Source organism: Symphodus melops, assembly GCF_947650265.1.
Source record: "Symphodus melops genome assembly, chromosome: 18".
Taxonomy (NCBI): domain Eukaryota; kingdom Metazoa; phylum Chordata; class Actinopteri; order Labriformes; family Labridae; genus Symphodus; species Symphodus melops.
Window position 1 is genome coordinate 17712381 of NC_136708.1, and position 16542 is coordinate 17728922.

The 16542-nt window shown below is 39.4% G+C and overlaps 2 protein-coding genes across 6 annotated transcripts; both read right to left on the reverse strand.

Moving 5' to 3' along the window:
• Nucleotides 1–271: 271 nt before the first annotated feature.
• On the reverse strand, nt 272–3011 carry dnajc8 (DnaJ (Hsp40) homolog, subfamily C, member 8). Its single transcript, XM_079368947.1, has 9 exons — nt 2903–3011; nt 2395–2496; nt 2041–2097; nt 1848–1914; nt 1630–1724; nt 1457–1528; nt 1065–1156; nt 834–909; nt 272–735 (listed from the first exon to the last, which is right to left on the reverse strand). Exons 1-9 carry the CDS (start codon nt 2972–2974, stop codon nt 613–615), a joined length of 756 nt encoding a protein of 251 aa, XP_079225073.1. The 5' UTR covers nt 2975–3011; the 3' UTR covers nt 272–612.
• Nucleotides 3012–3723: 712 nt separating this feature from the next.
• LOC306839968 (heterogeneous nuclear ribonucleoprotein R) lies at nt 3724–10936 on the reverse strand. 5 transcript variants are annotated; one of them, XR_013781278.1, is made up of 16 exons: nt 10728–10936; nt 9928–10088; nt 9715–9833; nt 9504–9611; nt 9270–9383; nt 8915–9091; nt 8652–8787; nt 8332–8537; nt 8050–8199; nt 7841–7962; nt 7219–7757; nt 5343–5403; nt 4705–4843; nt 4499–4559; nt 4059–4174; nt 3729–3877 (listed from the first exon to the last, which is right to left on the reverse strand). XR_013781278.1 is itself a non-coding variant. In XM_079368933.1 (12 exons), exons 2-12 carry the CDS (start codon nt 10082–10084, stop codon nt 5369–5371), a joined length of 1863 nt encoding a protein of 620 aa, XP_079225059.1. In that variant the 5' UTR covers nt 10085–10088; nt 10728–10936; the 3' UTR covers nt 4568–5368. The 5 variants fall into 5 exon arrangements, 2 of the variants coding, with proteins under 2 accessions (XP_079225059.1, XP_079225058.1); XR_013781277.1 differs by having other exon boundaries at nt 3724–3877; nt 4705–5403; XR_013781279.1 differs by lacking the exon at nt 4705–4843 and having other exon boundaries at nt 3730–3877.
• Between the last annotated feature and the right edge of the window lie 5606 nt (nt 10937–16542).

Below are 16542 nucleotides of genomic sequence, written 5' to 3' on the forward strand. Positions count from 1 at the left end.
TTTATTGGCAACATTTTAATGAATACACTTTAGACATGCAGGACTAAGGTGGATATTGAAACATGTAAAATAATCTCAATGTTTTCCAGCTGTGCTGTGACAGCGCAGCATGTTCCTGTGAAAGTCTAGACAGTGTTCTATTGTTTGCTCAAGTAATGTCACTACAATCGGATCTTGAAGAAACAATAATGCCCCTTATCTGAGAATATATCCTCAACACCTAGCTATTGTCCTTTTCTGCTCGTTTTGACTCCGCTTTTTTTCAACCATCTTGCTTTCAAACACAAAGCTTTATTTAGTTAAAAAAAAAAAACGTTGACAAAAATAAAGACAAATCACATTTTTCTCACCAGTTACAGAAGTGGAAGATACATGGTGTCTCTTGCGAGATGAAGGTATTGATCTCTGCGTCCAGATCACAGCTATGTACAATAGAAAACCGAGTACAAAACTACGATTTCCAGGGACAACATGGAGAAATATCATCTGTCGCGTATCCTGACGACGGGGTGATAACTGCACGGCTGACTGCAGACGACGAGGTGAGGACATACAGAACTTGGGTTTTTTTTTCTAACAGTGAGTTCGAGCTAATAAAAGTCCTGTTTTACATCATTCCCTCTGTTCCATCTTGACTTTCGGAGGCTTGAGGAAAGACCTGTTTTTTTTCTCTTTGGTCTTTTTGCCTTTAGCCTGGAAGGTCCTCCAACTGTCCACACGGCCATCTCTTGTTTCCTGATTTAAAAAAAAAAAAAAAGCTATTAAATTAAACCAATACATGTCATCTGATTGTTACTGAAAATCCTGTAGCTATGCAGCCGGGGGGAATTCACCTCAAAGTTTTTCTGCCATTCTCGGTCTCGCTTTGCCTTCTCAGCTGTCTCAATTTCTTCCTCTCTTGCTCTTTTCCTAGTATTAGGAGAAAAAATTAAATAATCCATTACTTTCAAAATAAAAGCCTGTTTTTCACTTTTAATTGTGAGATGTGTAATGACACTGATCCAACAGAATCACAATTTCCAACAACAACAAAAATCCATCCGTATAATGCTGTGGGGCTTTACCTCTCATGCATGTCCTTTGCTTCCCTTTCTTTCCTCTTGATTTCGAGTTCTGCAAACAGCTTCATCGTCTGTTTGTAAACTGCTTGCTTAAACTTGAGAAAAAGAAAAATCATACATAACCTTAATGTTAATGGACATCGGTAACAAAGCTGCCTTACAATCAGTGTAAGAAGCCTTTAAATTGAAAACCAACCACATTGAAAGGATTTACATTAAAAAATCCTTTAAAATAAGATGAATCCTACAGCATGTCAAATAAAACTGCATTAAAACATCGTCACCAAAAGATCAGTTTAATTCATATAAGTATCCATCGCTGGGAGAACCTGACAACATATCTTCATTCAAGTGTAGATTAAATTTCAAAACATATTTCTATAACTTTAACTTACCACTTCAGGGTCGTCCTCCTCCACGTTCTGCAGTTTCCCATCCTTCTTCAACTGTTTCTTTTTCTCTTTCACCTGATGGAGAACGGCAGAAAATAAAAAAGTTACCAAACAAACACAGACGAGGAGAGCTCAGTGACAATGTTTGGAAAGGGCAGGGACTTTGTGTCTCTCACCATATGCTCAACATATTCTTGTCCCGCATGGATCACATCTAAGGCTCTCTTCTTCTGGTCCGGTTCAAGGAGGAGTTTGTAAGCCTTGTCCACAGCTAGAACAAAGTAAAGACACATGACTGATATAAAAACATGACACGCCCCTTTTTGTTTTTTAATCTACTGACACAAATGCAAACTGTAACTTTTACTACTGTAAAATCACTTGCAACAATTACCTTCAAAAGCTTTCTGTGCTCTCTCTTGATCATCCTGGTTTTTATCGGGATGGACCAAAATAGACAACTGCACGGTAACGAGAGAGAGAGAGATGGATTAGGTATTAAGACACATACAGACGCTTCACACAGCAAACAAACAAAAGTAACATCTTCACCACAGGATGGTTTTTTTTTTTCTTCTTTCACTTACCGCACGAAATCTCTTCTTCAACTCATCATCTGTTGCCTCTGGGTCAATCTGTAGCACCTGAAAGGATGTAAACATTGTGAAGCTTCTTTTAGAGGAGTATCCCACGTGATTAATTGGGACATCTCTGGAGTTTATGAATTCTGATCAATTAAGCAGGAATGCAATTTAAGCACTTTAACATTAAATACACAAGGCATCTTTAAAAGAAAAAATAAATATATATATTAGGTACAAACACCAGACCCTTGTATAGCTTCACAGATGTGTTACTTGTAAAAGTGTTTGACTGCAGCTCTGATCTTTAAGTTCTAATAACATGGAGTTAAAGTTATTTTCAATACTTTTGAGACTCACCTCAAAGGGATTGAGATTGAAGTAGGACGAGCCAGGTCTGAGCAGTCTCTCTATCTGCTGCTTAGATGTCAACACAGAGTCTCTCTTTTCGATCTGCTTCACCTGTCAAAGACATTAAGACGTTCAACATTCAGACATTCAAACATACATCTTACCTGCAGCTCTGCAGGAACTGCAAAGGGAATTTAAAGGAGGCACTTGTTAAGACAGCTAACAGCACCTGCACTGTGATGAATTGATAAATCATCAAACTGTGATCCAGCAAAAAAGCGACTTGGTGACGTTTAGCAAAGAGATAAAACCCAAAGGGGGTCTGGTAGCTCAAGAAGGACGAAAGAGCGCATCAAAAACATCATAGTAAACGTTAGCATGTTTCGTTAGCCAATGCTAACGTCTGTGAGGCCTCACAGCTGATAAACACAAGGCTCGTTAAACAATCGAGTTGGTCCGATTGACGGGGAGCAGCACATATTTTCAAATACGCCACATCAGACCGAGCTTATCGTACCTCCGTGATGAAGGTTTTAAATAAGTCATCCGACATGTTCTGAGTGGAAGGCTCTCCTCCGGCGGCCGCCATCTTGCCCCTGGTTTACATCTGACGTAGTAGCATCACGTGACCATGAAAGTTCAATTTTAATATTTTTTCTTCTCTCCCCCCGCCACCCACCCACGTAAAGTTTATCATTGCATGCTCCGAAAATTACGAAAACAAATACTAACGAGTACAATAACGCTGGGAATTTGTGATTCATGATTTATACTGAGACAATTAACGCAGAAGCTTTAAATATTAAACCTGCAAACAAAAATAGATGCAAGGGGGGGGGGTTATTTGTATTTCTTACAGACATTATTTACACTATTATTCCATATATAGTTTTAATATATACAATTGGAGAGTGAATAACGGATACCTCAAACATTGTAGAAAGCATTCCTTAGACTTTGTTCGTTTGTGACTTTAGAAATTCATCTCCAAAACAGGAACTTTGAATTGAGTCTTAGTTGCATCAAATTTTGTTTAAACTTCCTTAAGTGGGGGCTAGAAGCCTTCACTAATAACTAGCCAATCTCCTTACTGTACAGAATGTAGGGTTTGAAGTGTTAACAGCTGCTAAAATGATCTTTATTCATGCTCTATACTTTATATCTTTCATTTAACCACGAGGAGGGACGAGTTGAGTTGAGTGAGATGTTGCATTCGTCCATCCAGAGCTCGGAGGGACCACTGCAACAGTGAAGGGCACTAGGTCGATCCTTTAGATTTACACAAAAATGCCACTACTTGTTAAAAAAAACTGCTACACTGTAAATATTCACAAAAATCACACAGATTATCTTGGTTAAAAAAACCGTTGTATTTAACAATTACATGCAACATTTTCCTTCACAGTAGTATTTCTTTGAACCGAGTAAAAAGCAGCACTCAGCTGGATGGCGCTTTGGCTCACACGTTCATCATCTGTATCCTCCTGTGCTTCTGCATGAAACAAAAAGACAATAAACACTTAAATATTTACATTTCTGAAAGCTAAATCTGTTCCAATCTCGAAGACATTAAATATTATTGTGAAATTAGAAACAGACTAATGAGTCAGAGTAATACTAGCCGCAGACTCTTCAGATACCATCAGCTGCACTAATCAACAATAATCTCATACCTGTGTCAAGGTAGACAGCTACAGTTCCCCTGAGAGCAGGACCTTCACCTGCCTGCTCCTGTAAGTAGGTCACTCTGAGGGATGTAACACCTTGTGGAAAACAGTCTGCTTTAGAGCTAGAAAAGGGCCACACAGACATGGGCATGTAAATAAATAGGGGTCAATCAGTTTCTCATCATCACAATGACAACACCAAAAGCAGGACCACACTGAATAATAGCGATGCCTTTAATTTGATGGAATATATTATTAATTTTTAAAAAAGGGCCAGATGTGTGACTTAAAGCCAGGATAAACGCTGAACAACATAACTCACAGAGTTTGCTGCCTCTGGGAATCTCAGCGAATGGTACGACTTAAAAATCTATCCATGTAAAATTGAAAAAATAGCAACAGGTCGAGACTTTCTGAGCATGAGTTCAGATAAAGAACAATCTTACCCATCAGTCCCCTCCATTTGTGTGAACTCATTCACATGGATGGGGGCAGCTCCTTTACTGCCTGGTGACAAGAGGCAACATATAAAAGACTCAGTTCTGATGTAAGAAAAGGAGAAAACACTCAAGCATATGATGGTACGTCAAAACACAACAAAGGTTCAATTGATTCAATCAGCTTTCTGCTCAGTACAGTGCTCTTCTCTTACCTGTGCATAACATACACTGAAGCCCATCTACTGCCATCTTGTGGTTTTAATAGGTACTAACATCAGTTTTCAGGCAGTCTTTGTTCCATCATCAGCCAATTAAGCCAAGATTTGAATCAGTATCCCCACAGCTATTGACCTTTATTTGAAACACAGATCCCAAACTTAATATCTTCCAATCAATAAACACCTTTTCAACTCGGAAAATGGCCAATAAATGCATCGTGGAGTAAGGCAACAATGGATTACTAGTCATGCTTGTGTGGAACTGCTACCTCTAGCGGTGTAGGAGGGGAACCACTGCTCCTTCACAGAATTTCTGCAGACAGCTGATTTGGTGCAGCAGACCAAGACAGGCAGCAGGTATTTGCCGGGCTAACACAATCATGAATTGTCGAGACATATGCTGGCAACAGAACTCATTTTGATATTTTTAAATATCCTTTTGTCAACTTTCGTGATTTTGTTCTGGCCTGGAAAAAAAAAGCTAACTCCTACAGAATAAGATGAAAGATTGATTTTTCTTGAATTAATGAGAAAACAATAAAAAGAAGAAAGTATAATTATGGCGGATGTTTCTCCAGTGATTACAAATAGCCAGAGGAGAGGAGACAGTACTCTGTGCAAGGCTAGCTCACCCTTGAGTACAGTTCAGGTGAGTTCCTCATTCTAGGGGTGCCGCTCTCAATGCTTCTCCACCTAGGCAGGTTGGAATAAGAGGACAGACACATGAAACAAAAGACAATGATACCATGGCACCAAAAGGCAGGATGCTAAAAACACTCAGTAAACAAACTCTAACAGGTGGTACTCTGCTATGTTTTTAAGAATTTTAACCCTTTGGACTGTCAAATCCGTGGTGCCGTTAACAAGGATGGTTAAGATGAAATGGAAATTTTAAAAAAATGAATTGAAAAATACAAAGCCTTTCTGAGTCAAATCTGTTGTTCTTACTGACACAAGCGTGTCAGTTTCAGGACCAGAACAGAGCAGGTGACATCTTTCCATTATCCAAGATTGTTAAAGTCTTTTTGTGAACAGGTAAACAAAATATATGCTTCAGTTGATTCCAAACGCACAAGATGCACGAGGTTTACATCTGAAATCTTCTGTGATGCTTAGAAGTATGCTTTAGAAATGATCATTTCATCTTCCAGAAGTGTAAATTGAAAACAAAATGTTACTGAGGCTGGATCTCAAGGATGAGTTATGACACGAGCCACAGGAAACGCAGTCTTGAGTTAAAAGTTGTTTTTCTTTACATGAAATATTGTTTTCTGAAAGATGGAAATAAAGTTAAATGAAGCACTCAATGTACAGCAAAAGTTTACCTGTGCACAAAATACATGGACAAATGGGTACAATCTTGTGCAATGCAAGAAGTCAAGTGACAGTTTGGTCCTTTAATATCCACTCTATCAGTTCTGGGAGCTGTAAATGGCTGGAGCTTGAAATAACATGCACTGAAAATTAAAGGGTTAAAATCCTTGTCCCGCTGTCTGATTGCACAATTTCAGTTTTTCTTTTGCGATTGCCTTATGAAGCAAAATAATTTGACTTGAAAACGATGATCTTCACTCAAATAAGAGAATTGAGATAGAAATCAAATCAAATATTTAATGACAACACTGAATTTGAGTATCTGACAATTGACTGATGCTCAGCGGCGTTTTATTGAAACGGAACAAACGTAAAAGTTATAAATACAAAGAACATCAGAGAACAAACTGCTATGGCTCTTAAGGTAAGCCAAACCAAATTCTATTGGGCAAGTTCAAAGAAAACAGAGGAAGTTATGTTATAAGTTTAAAAAAAACACAATTTGTCTAAGTCTAGAAATGCTAGGCATACACTTTGAACATTACAAAACTTGATTTCTTCCTTCCTGTGGATTCTTTTCTCCACCATTGCAAAAAAATGAAGTATGAAGCTCTAACCATATGCATTTATTTACAAGCAAGTCCCTAAGCAACTATGAGAAACCACAAATAAAGGGAGTACAAGAAGGGGAGGGAGGAAAGGGGCATGGAAAAAAAACTTCCTGCAAGGCAAGTATCATTATTTAATGTCCTCTCAGACTTATGAATGTCCACTTTTTTGTAAATGTTCATGGTTGGCTTTTAAAGAATCAGGAAAAAAAGGTAACAATAAAAGTGTTTTGAGTGTTTTTTTTAAAGACACATGTCCCAATGTAACCGTAGGAGTAAGAAATGATTCACAACAACGGTTACGTTCACTTCTTCAGCCAAAAGGCTTTGCAGCCAATCACGAGCCAATTCTGGGTTCTGTCCATTTTTTTTTAGATATGTACAGATTTTTTTTTCATGGAGGGATGAAGAATAAAAAGTCAATCAAAAAATTGTGGCCAATCTCCATTTTTTTTCTTTTTATTGTTGTTTTTCTCTTTTTTTGTTGTTGTCACTTTGTCAAATACCTTTTGGTGGATCTACTTCCATTGCTGCCCATAAGAATCCTGTGAAAACTCCATGGTGTCATTACTGTAACCATAGTTACCAGAATAGTCGGCCCCTTGCTGCAGGGGCTGCTGGGCGATGGGCTGGGACCCCCAGTTCTGTTGGTTGTTGGTCTGGCGGCGCTTGGAGTCAGGCTGGTTAAACACGTCTGCCTTCCTCTTTCCGCCGACGTTACCCCCACGATTGCCCCTGGCCCCACGAGGACCACGACCCCTCTGCGGCTGGAAAGGGGCTCCCCGGCCTCCTCGGCCGCCCCTCGGACCACCAAGGGGTGGCCCTCTTTGGGCATACCCACCACGGCCTCGTGCTGGTGGCGCTCCACGGGACCTAGGTGGCGGAGGTCCCCCCCTGTTTGGACGAGTACCACGGCCCCTCATGCTGTACACATCTTCGTAGCCGTAGTAAGGGTCTTCATAGCCACCGCGGTAGTCATGATAGTCGTAGCCATAGTAGTCATCATAGTAATCATCGTATCCATAGTAATCTGGGGGATACGCATAGCCCCCTCGGCCACCGCGGCCCCTGCCACGGCCTGGTGGGGGCATGCGTGGAGGTGGGTAATAGTAGTAGTCATCATACCTGCACAGGGGATGACAGTGTTATAATTAGAGAAGTTAATGATAGGTTTAGCAACTGACCAATCACATGTCTCGGTCCCGCACCCTGTATTCCTTGTGGTCTGCCGAGCTGCCTGGCGCTCTTTCCTCTTCTTGTCTGGAGGCTTTGCAAGGACGATCTCAATTTCCTCACCCCCGAGTTCCTTCCCGTTCATCTCATCCATCGCCTAACAAAGCAAACACAATGCATTACTTCGGCATACAGAGAACCACTGGACGTCCAAAATGAAGGATTCAAAGCACAAACGACATACCTTCACAGCAGCATCCCGCTCCTCAAAGTGAACAAAAGCGTAGTCTTTCAATTTCTTGACGCGCTCCAGCTTTCCAAACTGAGAGAACGTCTTTTCAAGAAGTTCTTCAGTCACCGCTGTGGCCAGCTTTCTCACAAAGAGCACCTTGACCTATGAATTTTAGCAAAGGTTGGTCATCTCATCCTAAATCCTCAGGCTACCTCTTAAAGTGCTCCTGCACAAGAGAAGGGAATAAGAAAACTACAGACCAATTTGTTTTACAATGACATCAGAATCACTTACCTTGGCCATGACCTCGGGGTCAGGCTCAGCAACGGGGTCGGCCCACTCCACAGTGACCGGGTTTCCCCACACCTTGACCTTGCCACTCATTAAGCGGCGGCGAGCCTGAGCAGCCGATTTGTGGTCTTCGTACTCCAGGAAGCAGAAGCCACGATTCTTTTTCTTGTCATCTGGCTGGTGGTACAGTATCACCTCTTGGAGACCCTCTGAGACAAAACAATAACATCTCCAGCTTTCAGCACAGCTGCCATGTGTAGCCTGCCTCACAACAGAGGTGATGAGAGTCTAATAGAAATCCATCACCGTGCATCTTAACTGACCTGTAACCTTGCCGAAGTCTTCCAATATGCTTTCTCTTGTCTTGTTCTTTGGAATTGATCCGACAAACAAGCGATTGTTTGCAACGGATATACACACTCCCAGGTACTTGCCAGGGCGAATTTCATGGTTATCACACTAAAAACAAAAAGGAAAAGTCCCAAGAAGTTATGAAATATATTGTAAACAAACGGCAACATGAACAAATCAGTATCACTTATTAATGCTCTGACATATGGTTATTGTATGTGTTTGAAATACTTACAAGTTTCACAGCCTTTTGGGCATCATCTTTGTTGCAGTATGTGATGAAAGCGTAACCTCTATTCTGACCCGAGAGAGGGTCCATCATTAACCTGAGGTCCCAGATGGAACCCGCAGACTCAAATAGCGGGACCAGCTCATCCTCATACAAATCCCTTGGAATTTTTCCGACAAACACCTGATGAGCAAAAGGAGAGCTACAGGTGTTAGTGTTCATGAATGACTCTATACAGCAAGATACTTAGAAAATCTTCAGGAATGATTCAACAGCGTGCTCCAATCATTTCCTGCCACGCCAAATGTAAGTGCCTTAAACTAAGCAAAACACAAGCCATAACAAAAACAACACTTTCTACCTCAGTTCCAATCCCTGGTTGTGTTCCAGTAAACATATCCTCAGGTGGCGGACCTCCATATTTTCTCTGCCCTGTGGTGACATCCAGGGTGTATCCTGTCCTCTCCAATAGAGCCTGAAAAACACAGAAACAAAACCATTTACTAAGCTGCCTTAAAGCAGGGGCATGTATATACATAGACTGGATTCATTCTGACATTTTTACAACCAAGTAGAAAACGCTGTGGACGTTTACCTTTATTTTTGACTCATCTGGGCCCTTTGTGGACTCCTGTACTTTACTTCCTTGTTTCTCTCTCTGTCTATAAGTCTTCATGACTCCACAAAGGAATGCACTTTTATTCTACATTAAAAAACAAAATGGGTATTATCATTATTATTAATGATCTAGACCACAAGTAGCCTCTTAAAAACAGAAAACCGTTGTAATGAAGCTGTGGGCAAACCTGCACATGGGACAGGTCGCTCTCTTTGAATTGCTGCAGCACAGTAAGCGCTCCCTCCTCATTGAACTCTCGCAGTGCATCAATGGCCCTTTCATCTAGGTCTACATATGCCACCAAGCCTGTAAAAAGCAGGTTCACAGTCAGCCCCAGCCAACTTCACATTATGTAGTCCAGCCCAACTTGTTCAAGATATTCCACGCTACTATAACCCACCTGTCTGGAAGATGTTATCTAGACTTTCAGCCACTTTCTGCGGGAGCCCAGCATCAATGAGTGTTTGGTAGTTCTCCGTGTGTGTTGTCGTCACATCCATGGGCTCTTCTTCCTCCTTTACAGGGGCAGAACTTCCGTTCACCTCAGCTGCAGCCATATTCCTGTAACACATAGAGAGATTCATATGAGGTTTATTTTTTCATTTTTTTTTAATCAAAAATAATTAATGCACGTTTGGATTTCTTCATCTGAGAATAATAAATAATATTTCAATGTGGAACATGTCTTCATAATAGTTGATTTAAAAAAAAAAAATATGAAATTGAAATAATGGCCTGTGCAACCTAAAACCTGTACTCTCATTAAAACAATGATATTCATCACATTGAACAAACAGTCTGTGGGGATTGTCATTTGGTAGAAATACTGTTTGAAATAGGACCTGAGCTGCACAGGTTCAGGTATTGTAACATAAGCAGGTCACTTGTGGAGACCACCGACAGACGCCGCCCCGCCCCCCTCACATGCAGCTTGCAGGCTAACTGGGTTGACACATTTCATTTTATCATTCACATGCATGTGGATATTGGACAAACGCCTATTTCAGCATTCAGTGACACACATTTTTCAGAGCAAAATTAATATCTGCAGGGTTTTAACATCCTAACCTGATCATTATAGTTCTTAGAAGCTGGCTAGCTTTCAAGCTTATACCAAGGCCTCGCCGTGCAAAAAGACACCTTTCGCAAATCAAACAGGCGCTCGGGGAAATGTGCAAACAGATAGTTAGCAACACTTACCACTCTAATTCTGGACTCTTGTGGCAATGGGTGTTAAAATGCAAATGGGTTCAATTTTTCGGACGAACAAATATCTATTATTTGGAGAAAAGGTTTGATCTGACACACGAGACAAAATTTCCAGACAGCTACGGTCTCGTCGTCGGCTCGCCCGAACAACACCACCGCTCAGCAACCATCGCGAGATTTTGGGCGATGACACTCGCAGTGGTCGAGTTGTCGGGGTGTGTTCATTTTTTTCCCGTCTTCTTTTTCCTCTTCTTTTCAAGTATAATTACATCAAGTTTGTGCACTACCGCCACCAACTGTTGTGTTTAAGGAATACTTGTTCTTGTTACGAGTGATGTTATTGTTACTACAGTAATTTGAACTCTCTCTTTATCATTCGCGAAATCATACTGGATTTTATTTGGTACAAATGACATGTGCCTGTATTGTATTTCCCTTAATCCTTTCCTCCATTTAGCGAGGCCAAAATCAGTATAAAAAGCATTAGGGACCTGTTACCTACCAAACAATTGATAGACTGAGCTTATTAGCTATTATACTTACTTAATACTTCAAAAAAAAACAAGAAAGGACAATTAACAATTCCAATATTATTTTAACTCTGAAGAGGCTGATTTTCTGCTAAAATTCTGTAGATCTTCATATAACAAGCACAGGGAATTATATTTGTTTTCTTTTTAAAATCAAACACAAAACCTTGACACTTCTACTTTAATAACTATGTCTCAATAGTGGCATAGGAGAATGTAAAATACTTTATTTAAATTGTAACTATGTTTTGCCAGATCGCTGATGGAGTTTTACAAATGCTCAACAAGTGTCATCCTTGTCTTCTCAAAGTGTAGTTAGACCACTTTGTTGTATCTGACCTAACATGTCTTGTTGATTTGTTTCAAAGGTTTTCCAAGAAGACAGATGTTATTGTCCAGAAGAAGTCTCCCGCAGCCATGCTACTGAAGAAACCCTCTGACTCTGAATGGGACTTCATCCAGGTCAGTCGGCTCTCTTTTATTGGTTTTATTATCTTAATAAACATTGCTTTTGAGTATGTATTGTTTATTTCTGATTGATTATGACTCTGACAGAGCGACACTGGAATAATGCTGCAGAGAGGAACAGTGACAAGCCATACGACAGTCATCTCTCCTCTCCACACACCCAGACTCTAGCAGTTCACACAGGAGCTAAGAACTAAAACAGAGTCCTTTTTCCTGAAGTCAAACACATGACAATCTGGTCCCAGGACTTTTTTAAAAGGTCTAATGAAGCTTAGCTTGCAGTGACAGTGCACCTACGACACATTTTCTTTTTAAAGGTTTATTTTGGGCATTTTTCAAGCCTTTATTGTAGAGGAGGACAGTGGATAGGGTAGGAAATCAGGGAAAGAGAGTGGGGACAGAGATGCGGTAAAGACACCACTGGCTGGACGTGAACCCGGGCCATCCTCGCGAGGACTATAGCCTCAATACATGGGATTGCGTGCACCACCACTGCGCCACCGACGACCCCATACTACACATTTTCTTACCTAAATGTTTTGATCCATATTTCTGAAGAAAATTTCTTTGTCTTGTTTGCTCAATCATAAAATCAATCAATTTATGAAGAAGAAAATTCTCTTCCCCATACAACATAAAATGTAATATTAGAATGAAAAATAGCTTTCTTTATTACATCTGTGTTTAATATCTACATTTTCAGTATTATTGCAACTGTTGATATTTGCCCATATGTTCTGATATTTACATCTCAGATGTTTTAATGTTTGGTAAGGGTCAGTTATTTAAAAGACATTTAAGAAATTGCATTTATTGCATACTGTACATAGTTTAAAGCAGACTCTAAGCTATGTCTGTTTACTACTCAAAACCTTTTGAGCTGGAATCTTTGGGTCACCTTACAGTTTGTTTATTTGTTGTTTTTGTTGTTTCAATTTGACAGTAGCAGCATTCATATTGACATTGCCCTGACAAATAACACTAACTTTATTTCAATTGTTTATAAGTTTGTATTGCCTATTTTGTACATCACATTAAACCATATTTTAGGCAGTTGTGTGTAGTCTACAGAATAATGAAGTTGTATTCTTAGTTGCACTGATATTATAAATCTTTAAAATGCACAATTTAGTTCTTTTATTATCTATTGTGTATATATTGTAAACTGTGATAAATTGAACATAAAAGTTCTTTGCAGTCGTACATCCAGCTTTCAAAAATCTGCGGTAACGTTGATGGTTTACTGATAAACAATGCAACATCTTTTGCATCTATGATAATATGATAAGTTTAAAAAAAAAAGATCTGTGCCTCAAGTGAGGGGGGCACAAGCATTTATGCGGGCGGGCCGCTGACAGCGACGGGTGCACACACACACACACACACACACACACTTTTTTTTTTTGCAGAAGAAGAAGAAGCCTTTCAAGAAAGGAGGCCTTGATGACATGTTATCTTTCTTTTGAATTTAATCTATCTATCGATCCACTTATTTACAACTCTTTTCTGGTCTAATCAGCTGGTATTTATATCAAACAAAACCACCACATGTGCTCATACAGTAGCTTTTAACAAGATAAAATGTATTCAACTTTTGCAAGTAACACTGGAGGATTTGATGTATTCTGAAACATCTCAGCACATTTCCCTTTTTTGTTGTGTTATATTTTTTTATTTCTTTAAAACAAACTCTTAAATGTTAGGTCCTTTGGTACCAGTCATGGGCTAAATGCATTTTTTTCTGTATCTATGTCAACAATGGCCTTTGCTTTTTATCTGAACTGCCGTGCTCTGACAGTATTGTCTCTAGATTACACAAGCTCATCTATTGCTTTAGTTAATTGGAAGTTTATGTGGTGGATACACAGCTTTCATTGACCCCAATTCCCCTTTGATAAGCAACATATGAGCTCATGCAAGGAAATTAGAAGTAAGTCAGAGAATACTGTACTTGTGATGCAGTAGGTCGTTCAACCTTTCATTTTACCCTGTAAACGAATTATACAAATATTTAAGACATTGACTTCAATCCAGTTTATGCATTTGTTTTTATATTCTATGGTTGTCCTGCAGCACAATGATGCAGTTGTGTTTACTTTTTACCATTTAAAGCCCGATCTCAAGCACACACTTTAAATAATGTCAACCTGTTTAAAGCAATCATACATACAGTTATACAAATTTAAAAAAAGACAAAAAAAAAAATACAGACAGAAATATTTCACCTCCTAAGTGATGATCACTGTCAAGTAGCTGCACAGGTCTGTCTAAGAAAACCTTACATTTTGTAAATACAATTAAACACCGATGTAATATCGCTATGTTGTGGTCACATGACTGGAAAAGACTAAACCCAGTGCTCATGTCAAGTGCTGGGTGAGACACACTCAGTTGCACAAAGGGAAGCATTTCTGTGAAGACAGGTTGTGGGTGTTTCCGATGAGTCATGATGGAGTCCCAGTAATGAAGGGTCCTCTCTGTTTGACAATCCTCATCCACAGTTGAGTATGATCTCACCGTCCCTGACACTTCCCCCTTCTCATCAACTGAGTCCAGCAGAGTGGATGGTCAATGACAGGTGTAGGCGTAGTGCCGCTCTAATGATGTGCTGCATTCTGTCAAACTGTTTTGATGATTCTGAGGCTCCTTTGAAAAGAAAATTATGGGAAGTTGATAGGCCACTATGTTCTCTAATGCAACATCTCTGACTCATAGGTATTCTTTAGAAAGAGGAAACAGAAAAGAAAGGTAAGATTAAGGTACACAAGTTGTGCAACTGAGTAAAAACAAGGTCAAAAAGAAAACATTTACACAGTTTTCCACAGAAATGAAAGTTGTCTTTGCTATGGCAACATTACTTTCTATGTAGTAGTAACACCCTTGGAACAAATGGTGGCAGTATGCTCCCATACTGATGGAGAGCATCTGCTATGTGTTGCAATGAATATGTAATAAACTACCATTCATATAGCAATCTTACTGTATATAACATTCCTTCTTCTCTTGTAATGGACCTCAGAGAGGCTTATTTAAGTCCAAATGAGGATGGAAATTGAGTTTCATAAGAAACAATGCATATTGCATCTCAAGAATCATTACTGAAGAGAAATCTCCAGTATTGACAGAGGTAGCTGATTCTGCTGCATTTATCGCATAAATCAACAGGGGACACTGTAAAAAAACAAAAAGAAACCCTGATTACTTAAATAAAAGGTACTGATATTTAAAAAGGATAAGATCTGAACTTTTAGGTCTGTTCTTCTGTGTAAAAGTCTGCATGACTTTCTATGGTCATACGGACTTCCGGTCCAAAGGATGCAGAACGGCCAGTTTTCTGGTTTCTTTCAGAGCTGCTCACCTCGCCAGCTCAAGTGTTGCCATAGGAAATAGTATCCAGGCAACAGCACTAACCTGAGCAAAGACAAAGTAAGGTCATGCAGACAACAAGACATGGTACAATGTTCCTGTGTATGCAACTAATTTTCACAACGCCCGCTTGCAAGGACATTTAATGCATTTTTCAAACAATATCCTTTTAGTGTTTTTGGCTTAATAAGGCTTTATGATAAAAAAAACCATGTGAATCTCCATGGCCCTTTTGCAGCCATTTTGGTGGTTTTTGTTGTTGTTTTATTTTCATACTGTTTGGAGTAAGTGCTCTATTCTGTCTGTGCACCATCAGTAATTGCATAAAATAGTCCTTCCTATAGAAATTCAATTACACCTCTAGGGAAAAGCATTTTGATATAGGCCTCCCTCTGGGAATGTCAATGAACCCTTTTTATTCATGATTTCAACACATATTAAAGAGGTATGAGAATTTTTCTGGCATGGACTTATTGAAACAGCTTATACTGCTTTCAAAGAAACCGCCATCTAATGCAACATACTGTAGTAATTAAATATGCAGTTAAAAATACAGGAATGCCAATTGCACCTGAACTATACTGCAGGAGATTGCAAGAATTGAGACCTCTTGGTTCCCTTTCTGCGGCACTCTGGTTATCTAATTCTCCAGATCAGTCTGTGCTGGGACTCCTTGTTGCTAATAGTTCTCCTCATGAGCCCTGTTTCCAGTGTTTCCATGGTGACCATCAGGGTTGATAAAGGGGCTCAGGTTGTTTGTTCTGTACATACAAGGTCTTTTGGCAGAACAGTGGCAGACATTATTTACAGGAAGCTTGGCTATAATTAAAGAGAAACTGATTCATTTAGCAAAATGATTACAATCTGAGGAGTGTGTCCAACTCGGATTAGTTCTTTGGTCAGACACTTTATTTCTCAATCTGGAAGATGAGACTGCTATTGCAGGGTGTAGTGGCATTCACTATGAGCTGCATTATAATGTAAAGGATGTGTCACTATGTTATATGGGTAAGATGACATTTATTCTATCATAGAGTTGACATGAGAGACCGAATGTGGTATTTTATGTAAAGATTCAAAGCAAGCTATCTGCTATATGCTAACATTCAAGACATGTTAATCATTTTTATTGTCTTTATTTGGAAACGAAGCTCACTAACAGTTACTAGTTAGCACAAAACATTATTTTCAGGCCGTTTTGAAACGTTAAAGTCAAAGCGAAACAGCGCTTCAGAGTATTTGACTGACTTGTCGTGATGTTTTTCTTACTTAATTAAAAAACAGTACCAATCACAAGATAGAAGGCGGGACATAGTGTTTGGATATATTTGATTGGATCCTTAGCTTGGACAAGGCCTTTTTATTTATTTTAGAAAATGCCCTTAATGCAGGATTAGTCTTCTGACATTTGAATCCTTTTACAGGAAGAGAAGATACTCAGG